Source organism: Cydia amplana, chromosome 25 (genome assembly GCF_948474715.1).
Source record: "Cydia amplana chromosome 25, ilCydAmpl1.1, whole genome shotgun sequence".
In the NCBI taxonomy this organism is placed as follows: Eukaryota; Metazoa; Arthropoda; class Insecta; order Lepidoptera; family Tortricidae; genus Cydia; species Cydia amplana.
The window spans coordinates 3,855,547-3,874,932 of record NC_086093.1 but is presented as its reverse complement, the minus strand read 5'-3'; the positions used below and the strand labels follow the sequence as shown (position 1 = coordinate 3,874,932).

At 38.1% G+C, this 19,386-nt stretch overlaps 2 protein-coding genes across 2 annotated transcripts; one reads left to right on the top strand and one right to left on the bottom strand.

Moving 5' to 3' along the window:
- Positions 1–953: 953 nt before the first annotated feature.
- On the bottom strand, positions 954–11,981 carry LOC134659809 (sorting nexin-7-like). Its single transcript, XM_063515513.1, has 10 exons — positions 11,552–11,981; positions 10,579–10,728; positions 9,885–10,004; positions 8,851–8,992; positions 7,527–7,609; positions 7,085–7,173; positions 6,146–6,274; positions 3,337–3,536; positions 2,360–2,402; positions 954–1,678 (listed from the first exon to the last, which is right to left on the bottom strand). The coding sequence occupies exons 2-10, from the start codon at positions 10,714–10,716 to the stop codon at positions 1,270–1,272; spliced, it is 1,353 nt and encodes a 450-aa protein (XP_063371583.1). The 5' UTR covers positions 10,717–10,728; positions 11,552–11,981; the 3' UTR covers positions 954–1,269.
- A 230-nt stretch (positions 11,982–12,211) lies between these two features.
- LOC134659489 (cyclin-dependent kinase 9) lies at positions 12,212–17,456 on the top strand. Its single transcript, XM_063515133.1, has 5 exons — positions 12,212–13,041; positions 13,180–13,265; positions 14,440–14,577; positions 16,457–16,536; positions 17,202–17,456. The coding sequence occupies exons 1-5, from the start codon at positions 12,357–12,359 to the stop codon at positions 17,419–17,421; spliced, it is 1,209 nt and encodes a 402-aa protein (XP_063371203.1). The 5' UTR covers positions 12,212–12,356; the 3' UTR covers positions 17,422–17,456.
- The last annotated feature ends 1,930 nt before the right edge of the window (positions 17,457–19,386 follow it).

Sequence of the window (19,386 nt, the reverse complement as noted above, 5' to 3'; positions counted from 1 at the left end):
AATATTTATATAGTCCAAAATACTTTGATAAAATATTAATAATACTTAGGTACTTAATTCGATTTGGCGATTTCGTAGAAAAAATGTGACGTCACACTATGGGGGAGGGGTTTGCCAAATGTGACCAAGTGTGACAAGGAGGGGGGAGGGGTCAAAAAACCTAGAAATTCGTGTTACGTAATTAATGGATGACCCCTTATTTGGGTTTTCTCCGGATAAATAGTTGATCTGGGAGTCTGGGACAAAAAGAATGTTGGAGTTATAGACGTTTTTATTTATTTTGATAGGATTGGATTTAACAACCCAAAGATTGGCACTGAAATAAGCAGTTGAGACACCAATTTGGTAGGGGACTTCCCTACCTATTGTACCTAAGTAATTCCGAAAGTTCCCATCTAATTTTTTTACCAAAGAAAACCCAAAAGAGTTGTGTTCACTCATTTCATCAGAATGAGGTCTTAAAAATAAAGTGAATCGTTTTGAACTGTTAAAATCCATTGCGTGTGTAAAGTGTGTTTTATTTTATTGAAACTTAAATTACCAAAAATGTCATAAACTCAACTATAAAGATAGTGTTAGAAATGAATTGCATTTGGTTGCACAAAATTTCATGGATTTCACTATTTCTATACTTCAAAAACTACATACAAAAGTCCATTTTATACATAAATTTCCATACATTTTTATTGCACCGTATGTGTGTAAAAATTATGTACCTATTCTGAAGCTAATTCTATTGGATTACAATTTTGTTATGCACTTAGAAATATCATATAGAGGGATTTTAAATAGTGGAGAGTTGGGTGACTACTGGCTTTTAAGGAAAATACTAATATTTAATAATACAATATACAGAATACTATTATGCATAGTACGGTAGATGTCGCTAGGGCGCCTCCCTAAAGGCGCATATGGTGGTTTGCTGTTCTCGAACGAGATCTTGGTGATTTATTCCACTTTTAATATATTTCTAAACTAAACTTTATTGATATCAAAGAGAATTTGACATAGAGGAATATTCTCTCGAGTAGATGGCGATACTTTTTGATATTTAACAAATTTAACACATATCAGTGAAAAATAAGGATCAAAGTCAAATGGCGTTCTAAAAGTGTTAATCATTTGTGTAGAAAGATAGCAGTAATGTACTGACTACATAATTTACTTTGACAATATTCCTCTAGTCTGAATTGATACCAGTAATTTACCTGCTTTAATTAACCCTAATCAATGCATGTCTTTCACAACGTTCAAAAACAAGGAATCATATCACGAAGACAAATTCACTTCTGAAAACTCCTGCAGCGGATCACTCCTGTCATCGGATTTTGAGCTTTGCTCCGTTGACACAGCGCCTATCTGTTCCTTATCATCAGAGTCATTCGACATATTCTCTATGTCGATATCATCAAAATCTTTCTCCGTCTCTGTCGGAGTGACCGATCTGCATTTGGACGGGCTGAGGTTCTGTACAGCGGTCTTGGAGACCGTTTTGAAGAGTTGCTCGAGGTCGGTCTCCGTGGAGAGTTTGAGGGCGTTCTCCCAGCCCTGGAGGGTTTGGGAGTGGATGGTTACCTGTCGGTCAGCTAGTTCGAGGAGTAGGGCTTTGATCTCGGATTGGGTTTTTGGAATCCAGTCGGAGAGCTCGGAGCGGATTGCTTCGGAAGCTTGTTCCAGTCTGGAAATGAATAGTTATTTTATTATCCCACGGTAAAAAGTTATTATTAAACTGAAATTTCTGCATGAAAGTTAAATCATGAATATGGATGATATCCATCTCTAATGTTGATTAAAAAAACATCTATATACAAAAAATATCATATTATAGTATTTTATGCAACCGTTGTTTAAGAGAGGTCAAAAAAGGCGAGTGGCGTGAGTAACAATTTGAGGCGAAGCCGAAAATTGTTAATAAAGACGCCATGAGTATTTTTTGACTCAGTTAAACCACGTTGCATACAATACTTTTTCTACGACCAAGCACTTACTTTGAAATAAAATTGTAAATTTAACAAATATTTTTAATCCAAGAAGTAGCAAAAATGGAGGCTACGGGCGGGATAAGAATGAATGAATGAATGAAATTTAAAAAAAAAACATGTCTATGGTTCACTTATTTGTCAGAGATGACATTTAAAATAAGGTTGGCAACACTGTATTTCATTCAATATTTTTAAAGTGGTCATTACACGAAGTATCGTAAAATCGCCAAAAAGATACTGCGTGTATGCACAAATTCTTTTTTGGGGAATAGACTAAAGACTTATCTTGACAACTATAAGGTAGGGTTTTAAAGGTGTGTGCACGACCCTTTAAATGACAAATAAAAGTACGGGAGTAGAAATTTTTTATTATTTACCTGTTATGAAGTTCATCCGAGTTGTTGCCAGCCACAAATGTTGCTGAAACAGAAAAAAATATATATTACTTTCGCAAAATGCGAGTTCTCGTACCGTCTAAGGGCCAGTTGCACCGACCACATTTGATAGACTGATCAACGTCAGCCGGCGCTTTACTATGAAACTTTCCGTACATAAAAATTTTGCGAACTCTTTAACGATGATTTAACAGTTTTGTGCAACCGACCCTAAATGAGCCCTAAAGCACAGAATAAATAATAGTACTAAGTACAGAAGACTCGCTCTCTAACAAAACGCGTCTGTTACGATCAGCACAGATATGGCCGCTAGGTGGCGACAGCGCCACCCGCGGCTTATGGCTTTCCCCAAAATTGGGGCGGAACGGATGTACTTTTAGCTACCTGTAGCAAAGCGACGAAATCGCGGAGTGAGACACGCCTGCCTAAAGGTTGTTTCTTTCTTTCTTTATTCTGAACAATAATTATTGTGTCGAACATTGAATAGCTTAAAAATTAAAATTAAAATGATGTACATTGTTATCAAAAAAAAAAAATACTGAAGATAGAATTCCAGAATCACAATTTACACTTACAAATGTCACCAGTTAATTACAAGATTATTATAATAAAATTCACAGCACACATCCAAATTAAAAATTACTCACTTACTAAAAAATAATTACAAATGCCAGTCTCCAGTCAAATGTCAGTCAACTTAATAATAACTAAATAAATCCCTATCACAATAACATAAAAAATTAAAAATTTAATTCACCATTAGAGATGAGTGTCTTAGAATAAACACTAATATTGCTCGTCTGATACAAAATCTGCTATAGAATAATATGATTTTTTTAAAAGATGCTGTCTGAGTCTTACACTAAACAATTTGCTATTTAAAATAGATTTTAATTCGATTGGTAACTTATTAAACAGAAAGATTGCCTGTTGATAAGAATGTATATGTTGATACGTACCGTGCAAAGCGTCCCTCTGCCGTATCTTCTCGGCGTGCGCGGCCGCGTAGGCCGCCAGCAGCGGCAGCGCGGCGCGGTGGCGCAGCCCCCCGCGCGCGCGCGCCGCCCCCGCCGCCCCCCCGCCCGCGCCCACCGCGGCCGCGGCGGCGGCCACGCGCCCCCGCTCGCGCACGGACCACGCGTCGCAAGGACGCTTTAGTCTACAAATAAATGTTTTACCACGTTTCAAGCACATAACATTACTAGTGGCTCTGTGAGCTGTAGACCTCGCGAGCATAGCTTATTGGGACCGTGCACGATGACAGCGCCAAACAGCGGTTTGATCAATCAACAATACAAAGATTTTTATTTATTTAAAAAAAATACGAAGTATAAGTGAAAAAAAAAATACAAAAAGCTATGTCTTACTGGGGATCGAACCCAGACTTTCTGTGTGCAAACAAAAAAAGCGATTGTTTACAAAATGCGCCATGATAGTTCTTAGCTAAGCTGACGAAATTCGGCTACTCATTCTCGAGTACAAACTAAATATCTAAATACCGCCTAAACCAGCAATACAATTTTTCTGCATTTTTTGCCATTTACTATGTAAATATGTCTCAAAAAGAAAATACTCTTATGATATCGATACGACTATTTGTTTAAGCGCGAGGTATCACAACACCTCCATTTTTAAAAATTTCCAAAAACGGGATCGACAAAAAAAATATTTACTCATAGAATCTGGTCACAAAATTTCACAAGAATCGGTTGAGAATTGTGACCTGTAGAGGAGAACATCCGGACATACAAAAGCAAAATGCCCGAGTCAAAACGTAGACCTTCGCTACGCTTCGGTCAATAACCATAGATAGGTTATACTCATACTTGAGGAGCACAAAAAATACTTCCATATTTATTTCTGTGCCTACGAAGAAATCTGTTATTTTTGATTAATTTTCTCATTTCATCCATCTTTGTCACACTCGTTGTTAAACATAAGGTCGACCCTTTCTCTTTCGGTGTACGGGAGCTCGTTAGCACGTGCACATTCCTCGCTTGTCCAGCCGCGACTAAAGGAAACTTGTCCAATTTGTCACAAGTTAAGCGCTTCAATTTTGGAACGCCTATAACCTATCTTGAGTTATAAATCATTGGTTTCAAGCACATAACATTATAAACACAAATCGTCGCTATACTCACTCGACCTCATATCTGCAACAATCGTTTGATGGAAATGTCGCTTTTCTTTCATTCGGAGTATGGGTGTTTTTGTCATCAGATGAGTGTAATGTAAGTGTAGCGGCGAAATGGAACCCTGTGTTTATTTTAGTGTTTAACGGCGTTATTCATAAACTGTTGATCGTAGTTTGTCCCTCTCTATGGCATAACGACAGATAAGGACACGCGAAGATCATCAACTGATTAAGTTAGCGGCCGTTTATGAATAACGCCATTAGTATATTGGTGCAATCAATATTATAGGACATTCTTACACAGATTGACTAAGTCCCACAGTAAGCTCGAGAAGGTTTGTGTTATGGCTACTCGGGCAACAATGTATATGATATACATATACATAAATATATAGAAAACACCCAAGACTCAGGACCAGATATCTATGCCCATCACACAAATAAGTGCCCTTATCGGGATTCGAACCCAAGACCGCGGCTTCACAGACCCACTACCCACTAGGCCAGACCAGTCGTCAAATAGCTAGCGAGCAATATCTAAACCATAAAAACCGGCCAAGTGCGAGTCGGACTCACGCACGGAGGGTTCCGCACCATCAACAAAAAATAGAGCGAAACAAGAAAAAAAACAAGCAAAAAAACGGTCACCCATCCAAGTACTGACCCCGCCCGACGTTGCTTAACTTCGGTCAAAAATCACGTTTGTTGTATGGGAGCCCCACTTAAATCTTTATTTTATTCTGTTTTTAGTATTTGTTTTTATAGCGGCAACAGAAATGCATCATCTGTGAAAATTTCAACTGTCTAGCTATCACGGTTCGTGAGATACAGCCTGGTGACAGACGGACGGACGGACGGACAGCGGAGTCTTAGTAATAGGGTCCCGTTTTTACCCTTTGGGTACGGAACCTAGTTTATTTATTGTTTATAGTAAATTATTTGTATTTGTATTGAATAGCTAGCTAGACGAAACGGTAGTTTATTGAATTATTGAATTCATAATTATTTTCTAGAGTTATAAAGCGGCCCCCAACGACGGGGCCGATAAAGAACGATTTTCTTATATTACAGCTTTCTTATATTCGGCGGTGCCGAATTTCACCTTCCATACAAACGCAATTTCTATTCTCGTTTTAAAACTACGAGTTGGATTATAATGAAACTTTGGACATACAATGACATAAGGTATATCTAGTTCTGTAATTAATTTATATAGCTCCAGTTTATAAAATAAACTAAATAGATCAAAAACAAGTTTTGAATGAACAACTTAAATTCACTGTATTTTTTTAACTGTAGTATCTGAAGCTACATAAACTAATTACAAACATAGATATATATACCTTATCCTATTGTAAGATTTGTAAGTACAGACTTTCAGAGCAAACTAGCTACTCGTTTTAAAATGAGACCGTAACTACGTTTGTATGAAGAACAATATATAAACAATAGCAATATATAAAGTCTTACCCGATGAGCTCTGTGCCAAGCGAAGTGGAGCCCTTATACAGCTTGGTGGTGAGAGCGCAGAGCGACGTCAGTTTCTGCTGTAGCGACTGCAGGTAGTCTCCGGCTGAACTGAATTCCGGATCCTTTACTCTACAATACACACTGCCTTAGTTATTGAGTCTTACCCGATGAGCTCTGTGCCAAGCGAAGTGGAGCCCTTATACAGCTTGGTGGTGAGAGCGCAGAGTGACGTCAGTTTCTGCTGTAGCGACTGCAGGTAGTCCCCGGCCGAGCTGAATTCCGGATCCTTCACCCTAAAATAAACAATAACAGTTATGTTTATATCACTACATAGTATAAAACAAAGTCGCTTACTCTCTGTCCCTATGGGGCTGTTCATAAATTGCATCATCTATTTTCGACGATTTTTGACCCCTTTTGACCAAAATCATCCAAAAATCATGCTTCAAATGACCCCGTTTCCTCCTACGTCATGCTACCATCATCCGATGTCCAGACAAATAGGCTACATGACTAATTTTTTTTATGGTATCAATCGATCGGGTTTGTTTTTAGGATCAAATGTCTATATGGGACCCATTGCATTAAAGTAACACAAAAGTCAGAAATTGTAGTCAAAGTCCGACAGTCGCACTTCACTCGCGAAACGCCCTATACAAAACGGCCAGAGGCCGTGACGTCATCGCCCATCGTGTAGTATGGACAGAACAAGAAAATTGCGTTTTTGTCGGTGAAATATTGCGTTTATGTATATAGTTGCTATACAATATTTTATTGCATGAAATGTAAGGAATCGAATGGTACCCTTACTTTTATCGTTTTTGGAAGTTAAAAAAAAACTTAAGTTTTGAAACTTTCAGGTCCTGTATTTTTGTAATTTTTCAATATTTTATTTTAATATCCACATTATTGTGATAAATTGCTCGTTTGCTATCTATTTTACTAGATTTTGTTATAAAATTCAACATGTGTCATCATCCCTATTTGAAATGACGTAATTTATGAATAGCCTCTATGTATGCTTAGATCTTAAAAACTGCGCAACGGATTTTGATGCGGTTTTTTCAGTTGGGCCCAGGCCTTAGGAGGTTATTTGGACTTACCTGGCCCCATTAGCTGGTTTAGCCTCACCGCCGCTGTACAACGAGCTTAAGCCCCACAAGTTAAGGGCGCTGCTTTCACTTTTGAATACCTAAAAAAAAAAAAAAACATTTAGTCGAGTGACAATAAATAAATAAATATTATAGGATTTATAGGACATTCTTACACAGATTGACTAAGTCCCACAGTAAGCTCAAGAAGATTTGTTTGCAGGTACTCAGAGAACGATTATCTTATACCTTTAAACAAGCAATTCTTGATTATTTATTTAATATACATTTCGGGGATCTCGGAAACGGCTCTAAGCATTTCGATGAAATTTGGGTTATGGGGGTTTTCGGGGGCGAAAAATCGATCTAGCATTTATGATATTTATATGTTTTCCGAGCAAAGCTCTGTCTCCCAGATATTATTAGTAATATGTTATTGTATATTTTAGTTTACCTTATCCAATTCTTCGTCCGGTGTGGTGAGAAAGAGACGGAAATCGTCACTATGGGTTAGAATAGGATGCTTTGCGACACGATCTGTAAAGAGAAGTATCGTTTCTTATGGCCCCACACTAGCGTCTTTTGAGCGTCGGCGTTCAGCGCTATGGAGAATAGCGTCGCTGCGCAGTTGCGCCAACGTTGCGTCGAGCAGCAGCCGTAGAGTTGGCTAGACGCCGACGCTCGGGGAGACGCTAGTGTGGGGTGTCTCTTAGTGCAAAAACACAATGCAAATTTAAATTATTTTGTGGTGAGTGTTCCGATTGAACGCCTAAATGCCCAATGAATGCAATCTCTATTCATTTAAATCCCCGACGCAAAAGGAGGGGTTTGACGCCAATGTCTGTCTGTCTGTGGCATTGTAGCTCTCCGATAAAAGTTTGAAATGGAAGTTAATAGGGTAATTTAACGACTTGTGGGTACAGAATAAATAATAGGAGACCATACAGAAAGGACACTTCCTACAAAACCGAAATTTGACAGTGGTTCAGGGACGGGTCGTGTTGTCCCTTAATTTCCAATGGCACTATTTTTTCGGCTATTTAGGTTTGTCAAAATTCAAGTCATTATCTTATATGTGGTCGTGGTCGTGCACGCAAAGGGACGTCAAGTTGTGCCAACCCTAATAACTGCTCGGAGCAATGCTGAGCCGAACAGAGCCGAGAATGCCCGAAAGGCGTGTCGCCCCGCTGCGGGCTCAGCATGGTTCCATTTTTATCGACTATCACTATGCCCGTCACTTTCGCACTTAGGTACATACTTGTTAGAACCTGACAGGCATGGTGACAAACGATAAAAATGCGACCGTGCTAGTGATGGGTAGGACATCAATTTAAAATGAGTTTGTATGAGTACCTCATTTTCTAAAATCTGGTGTTACAATGTCTTACTTCAAATGAGGTGAGGTACTAGCATATTTCCAGCGTCGACTATTCCATTAATTCCAACAGCGACAATTTTTTTTAATGTATATACATATTTATGTATTCATCACTTCCTTTACGCACGCGAGCACCTAGTGCCTCGCGCGATCCAGTGACTCTCTTGCGAGTTGTAAGGAGTGTATGAGTTTTGAGGGTCGCGAGACTCGCGAGTGAATTTGAACAGATAAGAGTTTTTTGAAATTTGACGTGTGTGAATGAATAGAGGAGTGAAGTAAGACATTTTTGCGGTACGAAGTACTGCGACAAATTAACAAAATGAGTGGTACAAATGAGGTGCCTCACGAGTGAGCGACTCAACACTAGTGCTACTAGGGCTGGTAGAGGTTGGTTACTTACTAAGGAAAGCGTCAAGCGCCATAGCGCGCAGCAACACGAAGGACGGTTCATAGCGGTCTAGTTGCTGCCGCGCTGAATGCAGCGGCGGTAGTGGCGGCGGCGCGAGCCACGCGTGGGCGTTAGTCAGGCGACGGTGGAGCACCTGTACAAATTATACAAGAATTAAACGGTGGTACATTATTCCCGACTTTGGGTGTGTTCGTATTTGTTACTAAATGAGACAGTGAATCACACCTAAATTTAGAGGCCATAAGAGAACGGGCTATGCAATTAAATAGCGAGAGTTTTGTAGTGACGACTGCCTCAAATAATTGGTTATTTGACTGTATTTAAAATAAATTATTTTACACCATGCATGAAGTAAAGCACCAGAAAATTAATATAAAAACGTAGACAGCAGTTATTTTTAGACACAATTTATATTTTAAAACCCGTATAAAACTATATAGATTAGGTAATTCGATACTGACGTCACATGCTAGTGTTTCATATAAATTCCATAGTATCAAAATCGTTTTGACAGTTCTAAAAAAGAAACTGATTTGACTAGTAGTCAAATACTCTATTGGAAAGCTTCAGACCATTTATGATGTGTCACATTACCAAGCTGTCATTCAGGAACGGTTTTCAAGCACAAAATTGCGAGTGGTATTTGACGCGCCTAGGAGTAAAACGTATATCCAAAGCTTTTAGAGTATATCTAAGCTAACTTTTGCACCAACCACGTGTATGTTGCAGACTCTTTAGAGGCTTATTCTTCTTATTAGTTTTCAAATTCAAAATTAACAAAAAAAGGAAATTGTCATTATAGATCTTCGGGTTTTATTGATAGGTCGTCTCAAATTGTGTTTTTCTAATTCATTGTAAATACTAATATATAATTAAATTCAATTACAGTCCACCCATTCCATCTTTTTTAATGTGAAAATACCAGAATAAGTCAATTTTCAAATTTGACATTTATGGTGACACTTCCTTCCCTTTTGTTTGCAGTTAGTTTGGTCCAACTGTACCTGCCAGTTAATGTACTGTACCTTGAAGTGGTTGTACCGCCGACGCACGTGAGGAGGCGTGGGCCAACGTGCGCACACGCAGCGCACGCGGTATGTCACGAACGTCTCTAACGTTGAGAGCTGCTTCATTGGAGCGTCCACCTAATAAAAGATAAAGATCAATATTGAGGGGGTTGTTACAATTTGGTGGTCACAACCAGGATTATGTAGGAAATACATTATTATCAAGATTTAATTTGATTTATTTTAATAATTACACAAAACGTTTAAAAATGCATAATGGTGGACTTAATGTCAGATACACAGAAGCATAAAGAAAAGATAGAACTTCACAAGATTATTGGAATTGGATTGGTGGAACGAAACTGTATTTTTTCCCCTGTATTAATGTTAGGTACATATAATATTTTTAATTTCGCATAATTACAAGTATAATTTAGTTGCTTCTTATAATTAAATAAAGACAATAGAATAATATAATTAGTGGGCATAGTAAAGTTTAATATACATCAAATTATGTAAAAATATTTTCCATAATGTTAGTATCCATACTCCATAGAGAAAAAGGAGGGTTATTTATGGAGAACTGGTCACTTGACTTTGTCCCTTTTCACCTTATCAGGTGTTACAAAATAAAATAAATCTTTACATTCAGTTTGTATGCAGGCGTGAAAATATTCTAAACGGACATAACTCATTTATAAGGATAGGATACCTTAACAGCTATATCATATCCATGCTCCATGATGAGCGGGGACCCATCCTGTGTGCCTTCAGTGACGCTCGGTGCGTCCGTGTCTTCAGTCGGGTCGTCATTCAGGTCTAATACTGCAGAACTGCTCTCACTCGCCATTTTACTGCTGTTCTGTAAAAACATGGCATATTAATATAGTTGGCAAAATATAATTTGCACCAATTCAAAATATGTACAAGTAATTCACGAGGTTGGTACAATTTATATTATGTTAACCATAATACTAAATTAGAGATAAAACTTAATTAGCATTCATATTTTTTATAATAAAAAAAGGCAGAAAGAACTTGCAAATCCAACTTTTTCAATACAGTTTCACAATAGGGGTTATTACTGCAATTTTCTGCTGCCAGAGTGAAGCACTAGCGCCAATCGTAAACCATAGAGTAACTTATACACTGACTGTGCCTTACTGTTGTTTGACAAGTTTTCAAAGACAATAAAATATGACATTGATGACTCTCGTTTGCGGTACACCCTTAGGTTGTGACGGATTGTGGAAGTGGCACCCCCTATGCAGACTTTCGTGTAAAATTCCCTATTAACCCTTTATTTATTCGTTTCTTCATGAATCTTTAACTACATTTAATAATGCTTCATAAAGTATGTGGTTTAATTTATTCATAAAATTAATATTTTCAAACCTGAAGGTAAACAACAATGTTTTGTCACACCTGACTCACTCATGTTCTACTTGAGGAAGTAGCACTCATATTAAAATAAAATATAGCTCAATAACACAGACTTTTAAATACTAGTATGAGAAGTGTCAACTCAAAATAATACATACTCATGTAAATAAGTACTTAGCAAATCTGTGTTTACTTTGGGACTATTTTTGGATTTTACATTGTCACTGTCCAAGTGTCCACCCACTATTATGATCTATTATGAGTAAAATGGACCACTTTAACAGAAAAAAAATACTACTTACTAGTAATTGCAGCCGGGCAATTTAATTAGTAGCATTAAATTAATTAACACTTGCTAATTAGTGGGTAAAATGCCGACTAAATTATACAGAACAGTTTTTATATTTGAAATGGCCACCGCTCAATACAACACGTAACATAGAAAGGAATAAAGGGCGTTTCCGGTATTTCAATTGCATTATGACCTAATGATAACGCTAAATGAACAAAAACAGACACAAACATTATGCCCTACTTATAAAGTATGGGTCGATAATACGTTGCAAAATTTGTTTACACGTAGCACTTACAAAATTCACTGTAGGTTGGAAGGCAGTGATAAGAACTGTTTATTTATATTCACCTTTTATCATTGAGTATTGTATTTTAATGTATATACAGTTATCCTATAATTTAAATAACAAATAAAGAGATCTACGCTCGAGAGGATGACAGGAAACATTCCGTTCCTTTACACGTAGCTTACATGGACCGTCATTTTGGATCGATATCCTGTTGGAATATCGTATAGCGTAAATAGGAACGCTATAAAGCTGCGCATAAATTAAGTGTATATTTGAGCGTTTTTCCAAATGTCTCAAACAAATTGTCGTCTCTTTTTTTTAATTTTTGACAATTTACCTATGATTTACCTTTGATTTACCTTCTCTTGTCAATCTCTTGTGAAATTCATGAATGTGGCAAATGGGATTTGTTTATAATTAATTAACGAATATTATTATAAATGATACATCCTGAATTTCCCAAGCGCTTCTAAAAGTTATTTTACAGAGAAGTTTACAAAAAGCTACCAAGATTAGTGCCAAAATGCAGGGCGTGAGCGCTCCTCGCGAGCAGCCTCCGCCAGTCATCAGTACCAGCTCCACAATCCTCAGTATGAGGGAAAAGGAGAAATACATAGAAGATTTCGACTTTCCCTTCTGTGACGAGTCTTCTAAATATGAAAAAGTCGCTAAAATCGGCCAGGGAACCTTCGGAGAGGTCTTTAAAGCACGGGCTAGAAACTCTTCGAAAAAATTCGTTGCAATGAAAAAAGTTCTCATGGACAATGAGAAGGAAGGCTTCCCGATCACGGCTTTGCGAGAAATAAAGATCCTACAGCTCCTCAAACACGAGAACGTCGTTAATTTGATAGAAATATGCAGAACAAAGGCAACATTGCATAATAAATATAGGTCGACATTTTACCTCGTCTTTGACTTCTGTGAACACGACTTGGCTGGTTTATTATCAAACATGAACGTCAAATTTAGCTTGGGAGAGATTAAAAAGGTCATGCAGCAGTTATTAAATGGTTTATATTACATACACAGTAATAAGATATTACATAGAGACATGAAAGCTGCCAATGTGTTAATAACCAAGAATGGGATTCTTAAACTGGCTGATTTCGGTCTAGCGAGAGCCTTTAGTGTTGCCAAGTCTGGACAAGTGAATAAATACACAAATAGAGTGGTAACATTGTGGTACAGGCCTCCAGAACTGCTATTAGGTAAAAAAAAATTATGTATATCTACCATAGTTCATATTTTTAGATTGAATTCAATATTGTTTGCCTTCTATATCATAAAAATAAATTCAAGATCACAGATTTCAGTCATGGACATTTCAAAATTAAAACATATTTTAGGTGACCGAAACTACGGACCTCCAGTGGACATGTGGGGTGCAGGTTGCATCATGGCGGAGATGTGGACACGGTCACCCATCATGCAGGTATGTTGGTTAACACATTCAGTGCCGAAAACCCGACTATCGGGTGTTTTATGACTTCATTCCCAGGCCGGACGACCCGATAGTCGGGATCGTGGTACTACACCTTTATATGACGAAATTTTTAGGCCTGGCGCGGATGTCTTGTTTGGCTGGGTGGCAATGAATGTGTTAAATAAGTAGTAATAAGTAGTATCTGTTAGTTTAATATTATGTTACTATCTGTGAGTTCCTATAATTGGCTTCCTGTATCTACTAAAATTTCTATGTTAATGTCATAGCTGTTGGATCTCCAAATAAATAAAATAAAATAAAATAAATAAATAATAAAATGTAGCAGCTTAATTATAGATGAAAAATAATACAGAATGGAGGTAACATCTGCAAAACTAAAAGGGCTATTGAGGTTGGAAGAAAACTGCAAAAATTAATTCAATTTAACACAATCTGAACCTTTATTTTTTTTTTTTTTCTTAGCCTATTTGTGTGTCCCACTGCTGGGCAAAGGCCTCTCCCCTGGTTCTCCATGACTCCCGATTCAGTGCTTCTTCCGGCCAGTTGTTGAGGAAGGCGTCAAAAACGTCCCGCCATCTCTGCCTGGGCCTGCCTTGCCCACGCTTCTTCGTCGGCATCCACTTGGTGGCTATGTTAGCCCACCTATCCGAATGCATGCGATAGACGTGGCCGGCCCAGTCCCATTTGAGCCTGGCGGTTTTTTTTCCAACGTCAGCAATGCGAGTTCTAGAATGCAGCATGGTGTTCCGGACGCGAAGTTTTGCAGCGGTAGCAAGAATAGTGACTGTGCAAGTAGTGACAAATTCAATGAAACTTGCTGCAACACCAAACTGCTCTGAGTGTGATAAAATAGAAGACGTCCACCATGTGTTGATGGAATGTGTCCGCAACGAGGCGCTGAGGAGTAACATGACATTTATCAAAACTACCAACTTAGGGAGTTGCAACGTCGTCCTGGCATTGCCTCTATCGGACGAGGCCAGGATGATGTGCAACCTATACTTAAAAATAATGTAGTAGTGTAAGTAATGCTACACTACTACATTATTACTTGATCTCACATAGTCACATAGTCACTGTGTGACAAAACCCCTTTAAAAATTAAGAAAAAAAAATGTAGTGACTTAAGTTTAGCACTTAATAACCTTACTTTCGTCTACAGGGCGCCACTGAACAGCAGCAGCTGATCCTGATCTCCCAGCTCTGTGGGTCGTGCACCCCGGACGTGTGGCCCGGCGTTGAAGCCCTAGACCTGTACAACAAGATGGAACTGCCCAAGGGTCAGAAGAGGAAAGTTAAGGTGGGTTGAAAGTAAACGGCTTATATTAAACTGTATTTCGCTAATGTAATGTGCAGGATGTTACCTATGGAAATTTTCAGCTTTGTCGGAGGCTGTTGATTTGGTTACAGACAAAATATAATAGAGTTAGACCACGCGAACTTGGCATCAATTTTGATAGCCCAGACGGTGAAAGTGTTATTTTAAAAGTCGAACTCCTATCAGAGTATGACGTTTAAATAACACTTGCACCGTCTGGGCTATCAAAATTGGTGCCAACTTAGCTTGGTCTATGTCTAGAATAGGGCTTGCAAATATTCGAAACTTTCAGATATTCGAATATTCGACTTTTTCTGACGACGTATTCGAATATTCGAATAATTATTGCCCTAAACGATACGATCCAGCGGGCCCTTAGATCAGCTGGTGTGCCATCGGTACTTGAGCCACCAGGTCTTAGTCGTACCGACGGTAAACGGCCTGATGGCCTGACTTTGGTACCTTGGGAAAGGGGGCGGTGTTTGGTATGGGACGCTACGTGCGTCAGCACCTTCGCCGCCTCCCATGTCAGCCGTACCTCACGCGTGGCCGGAGCGGCAGCGGAAACACAAGCGGATGTGAAGCGTCGTAAATATGATCCCCTCTCCCCTGCCTACATAATCGTCCCTTTCGCAGTTGAAACGGCGGGTTGCTGGGGAGCCGACGCGAAACGCTTCACACGCGACTTAGGACGTCGACTCAGACAGAAAGGGGAAGGCCCCCGCTCCGAGTCGTTCCTCGTGCAAAGGCTGTCCCTGGTGATCCAGCGTGGCAATGCTGCGAGCATCATGGGCATTTTTGCGCCGGGAACGACTTGAAGCGTTGTCTTTTTTTTTTAATTTATAATTTTAATTTGTAATTTTAGATATAAATATTAAATTATTCGAATATTATAAAAAATAAGAAAAGGAACGAGAAATCGGTTTATTATCGTTTTATTCAAAACCTTTTTTTAAATATTGCTAAAACTAAGGATATTTGGCAGAAATCCACTTAATTGACTAGATTCTATCATCCTACTATTTATAAGATGCCCACATTTATAAAAACAAGTAAAACGTCAAAATTAGACGTATTTAATATTTCTAGATAAAACTTATTATAAATGCGTCGTTGCGTGAAATAATATAACTTTAACCATCCAAACACCTAGCACCTAGGTATGTAAGATATTTTTTTAGTAGGTAATTATTTTCCGATTTAAATTAACTTGTAATCACTCAGAGGCCTGTAAAAAGGCCTTTAATTTCATTGTATTTTAAATCTTTATTTGTTTTGGCAAGTTATTATTCCTAATAGTCGGCTAATTATATAATATTGGAATATTTAAGGGAAAAAGTTAGTTGAGTACTGGGTGGATTATTCGTCAGCTAAAGGTGCATGGTTAGATTACCAAGTTGGGCAGGTTTGGCAAATTCGCTTAACGTACGCTTATACTGAATAAACAGAATGACCCTTTAACTTAAAACTTACGCACCGTAAAAATAACATACTTTTTGATTTCGTTTTCTTTTAAATTGAGTTAGGTTTCACTGTATACACGAAGTCTATCGAGAGGAATACAGTAAAAATATTATTTCCTTCGTATTTGGGTACCTACCGTTCCTCATTCACTGTAAATACCCGTAAAACACACAGAAACTGTAACTACAGCGGATGACATAGATTTTTTATAGTAATTAAAAATATTCGAATATTCGAAACCTGAGCGGCCGAATATTCGAATATCAAAACAGGTCGAATATTCGACAAATTCGAATATTCGAATTGCAAGCCCTAGTCTAGAAGCTTGTAATTATTATTTTTTGCGTTTGAAGATTAAGTTTAACCTCACCATAACTACCCCATCTTCTGGCAACAGGAAAGGCTAAAGCCGTACGTGAAGGACCCCTACGGCTGCGACCTGCTGGATAAGCTTCTACAGCTAGATCCGGCAAAGAGGTGAGTTTGGCAGTCATCTGAAAAAACTTCGAAATCAATACTTCTTTTCGAAATTATTCATCTCAGGGAGGCACTTGAATCCCTCACTACGCACAAGATTCCACGCTAGAATAGGGTATTTGACTACTAGTCAAATCAGTTCCTTTTTCCGAACTGTTAAAACGATTATGCTACTATGTAAACACTAGTACGTGACGTCACAATCAAATTACCTACTCTTTATAGTTTCATACGGGTTTTAAAATAGAAATTGTGTCTAAAAATAACTGCTGTATACGTTTCTCTATTAATCTTCTGGTGCTTTATTTCATGCATGGTCATAGAGAAATATAGTAAGACAAGAGTGCTCACTCCATACATCAGTTCAGACTATTAATTTCAGTGTCTACATCTCGCATCGAGTAGCGGAACTATCAGTACTGCTACTTGACAATAGATGTAGCACCGACCGGAAAGTCTTATCTCAACAGCATAAGACTTTCCGGTCGGTGCTACATCTATTGTCAAGTAGCAGTACTGATAGTTCCGCTGCTCGATGCTAGATGCTAATATTCTTTTTGGTACTAAAACTGATGTTAGGAGTGAGCACTCTATGTATTTTTTTCTCTATGGTGTAAAATAATTTATTTTAAATACAGTCAAATACCCTATTATTTAAACATTAGGTACGACGCCGACACCGCGCTGAACCACGATTTCTTCTGGACGGACCCGATGCCGTGCGAGTTGGCGAACATGCTCGCCCAGCACACGCAGAGCATGTTCGAGTACCTGGCCCCTCCCCGCAGGCCCGGGCACCTGAGGCACCACCACCACGTGGCCGGGGCGGCGCCCAAGCCCCAGGCCTCCGTGCAAGACTCGGGGTACCAGGACCGCGTGTTCTGAGTCACGGGTCCAAGTATACGTCATTGTCAATAGGTTAAGGACGGACATTTTGAAAAGCCTCAGTATGGGTCTCTATTGTTTCCCAAATAGTTTTAAGAGCCAACAGGAGCTAAGATTTAAATATTTTAGGTAAATATACCCGTCTCGCTAACGGAAGCGGCTCCTAAAACTAGTGCGATAAGGACAAGGCGAAAAATCCTGCGTAAAAATATCAAAAATCGAGGTTTCGTACTCGACTGTTTCCTCCTCCAAAACTTAACCAATCGTAATCAAATTTGGAAATCTAAATGATTATGACATTATCTGTGTCGGACCGTTTTGCTTTTTTGACTAATTGATGTCAGTTTTGAATAGCACGCCTCTTATTGCGGCATAGTCAATTAGGCCATTTTGGCCATTTTTGAAGGGCTCTAGCGCCTTAAAAAACAAAAATATCAAAAAAAGCAAAACGGTCCGACACAGATATTGACAATATTAATCTGTGTTGAAAAAATCATTGCTCTAGCTTCAAAACCCACGGAGGAAACAGTCGAGTACGTTTGTATGGAGAAATGACCACTCCTGTTGGCTCTTAAGCCATAATGTATTGTTTGCCCGAATTTTCGTTAGTCATAATTCATTTGGCTCAGAAACGCGTCACTTTTCAGGATTGCCTTAAAACAAACCTAACCTAACCTATCTATAGGATAACCTAACGAAAATCCTGAAATGTTAACGGTTTCAGTTTTATGACTAATAATAATATGACAAACAAAACTTTATGAGAAACAACGGGACCCCCTCGGTGTTCTTAGATTTGAAACAAAACCTCAGTATTCTTAGATTTGGAACACAAAACACTATGTCACAGACTTTCCCCTAAATCGCTTGGAACACAAAACATACAGTCTGAGAGAAACGGAGGTTTTGTGTTTTCAAGCTATGAGAGTTCAAAATGTTAAAATTATAGGATTAAATTTTGTGTTCATTAACATATCGTCGCTGTGCGTGCAAAAGTCGCCATGTGTTTTTAACCTACTTTTCAGGAGACACAAAAAACTGTTTATTTCGATAATTATTGAACATATACAAATCAATATTTTTATGATAAAAGTATTTGCACTTTAACATACCTTACGGAATTACCTGAAATTATATTTTAGTTTCAATAGCGTGAAAAAAATACTTTTTCATAAATATGTTACATAGCGATTTTTGTTTGAGTCATAAATAACATCTAAGTGTCTTACTTGTACATGGCTAGATTTAATTATTAAGGACCTTATACAATTTGTGTGCTTTATCGTCACATGGTTATTTAATAAAATGATGCGGGTGTTCAATAAAAGTAATAAAACAGAAAAAAAAATGTAAGTCAATATATTAAAGTTTAATCGCGAATGAATAGTTTACGTACTTTTTTTATTATAACTAGGTAGGTATTACTATTAATATTTCCTTGCTTGTAGCCAACACAAGGGTCACAGCGGTATTTACGTGGCTTGTAAATTGAAATTTTGTTGTCGTCTAATATTTCTTTCAACTTCTTTCTCCCAATAGCATACTTATTTTGTTCTTGGCACCAAGTAGGTAGTATACACAGTATGCATACGAGTAAAGGATTCAAACGACTCTTCTACATAAAATATTTTGGTACTATTTGGTCGACAGTAGTGACTTGGTATATACCTATTCCAGCCACTTATTAACAGAGTCAAATCTGAGTGGTTTAGTTAATATCGCTAAATTATCAGAGGTGTTAAAATCCTACTCCTCGAATTTTCTTGCTACCTATATCATCTGGTTCAATACGGCCACAAGTAGAACGAATCCATACCTGTAAGGTATATTTTTTTAAATCAAATATAGCTAGAAACATCTCCTTACAGACTCGTATTTCCATACCATTTTAGCCTGGTAAATAGCAATCAAATCCAAAAGTCTTGATGTACAACTGTGGAAGATTTTCGTCTTCGCAAGTCGCAA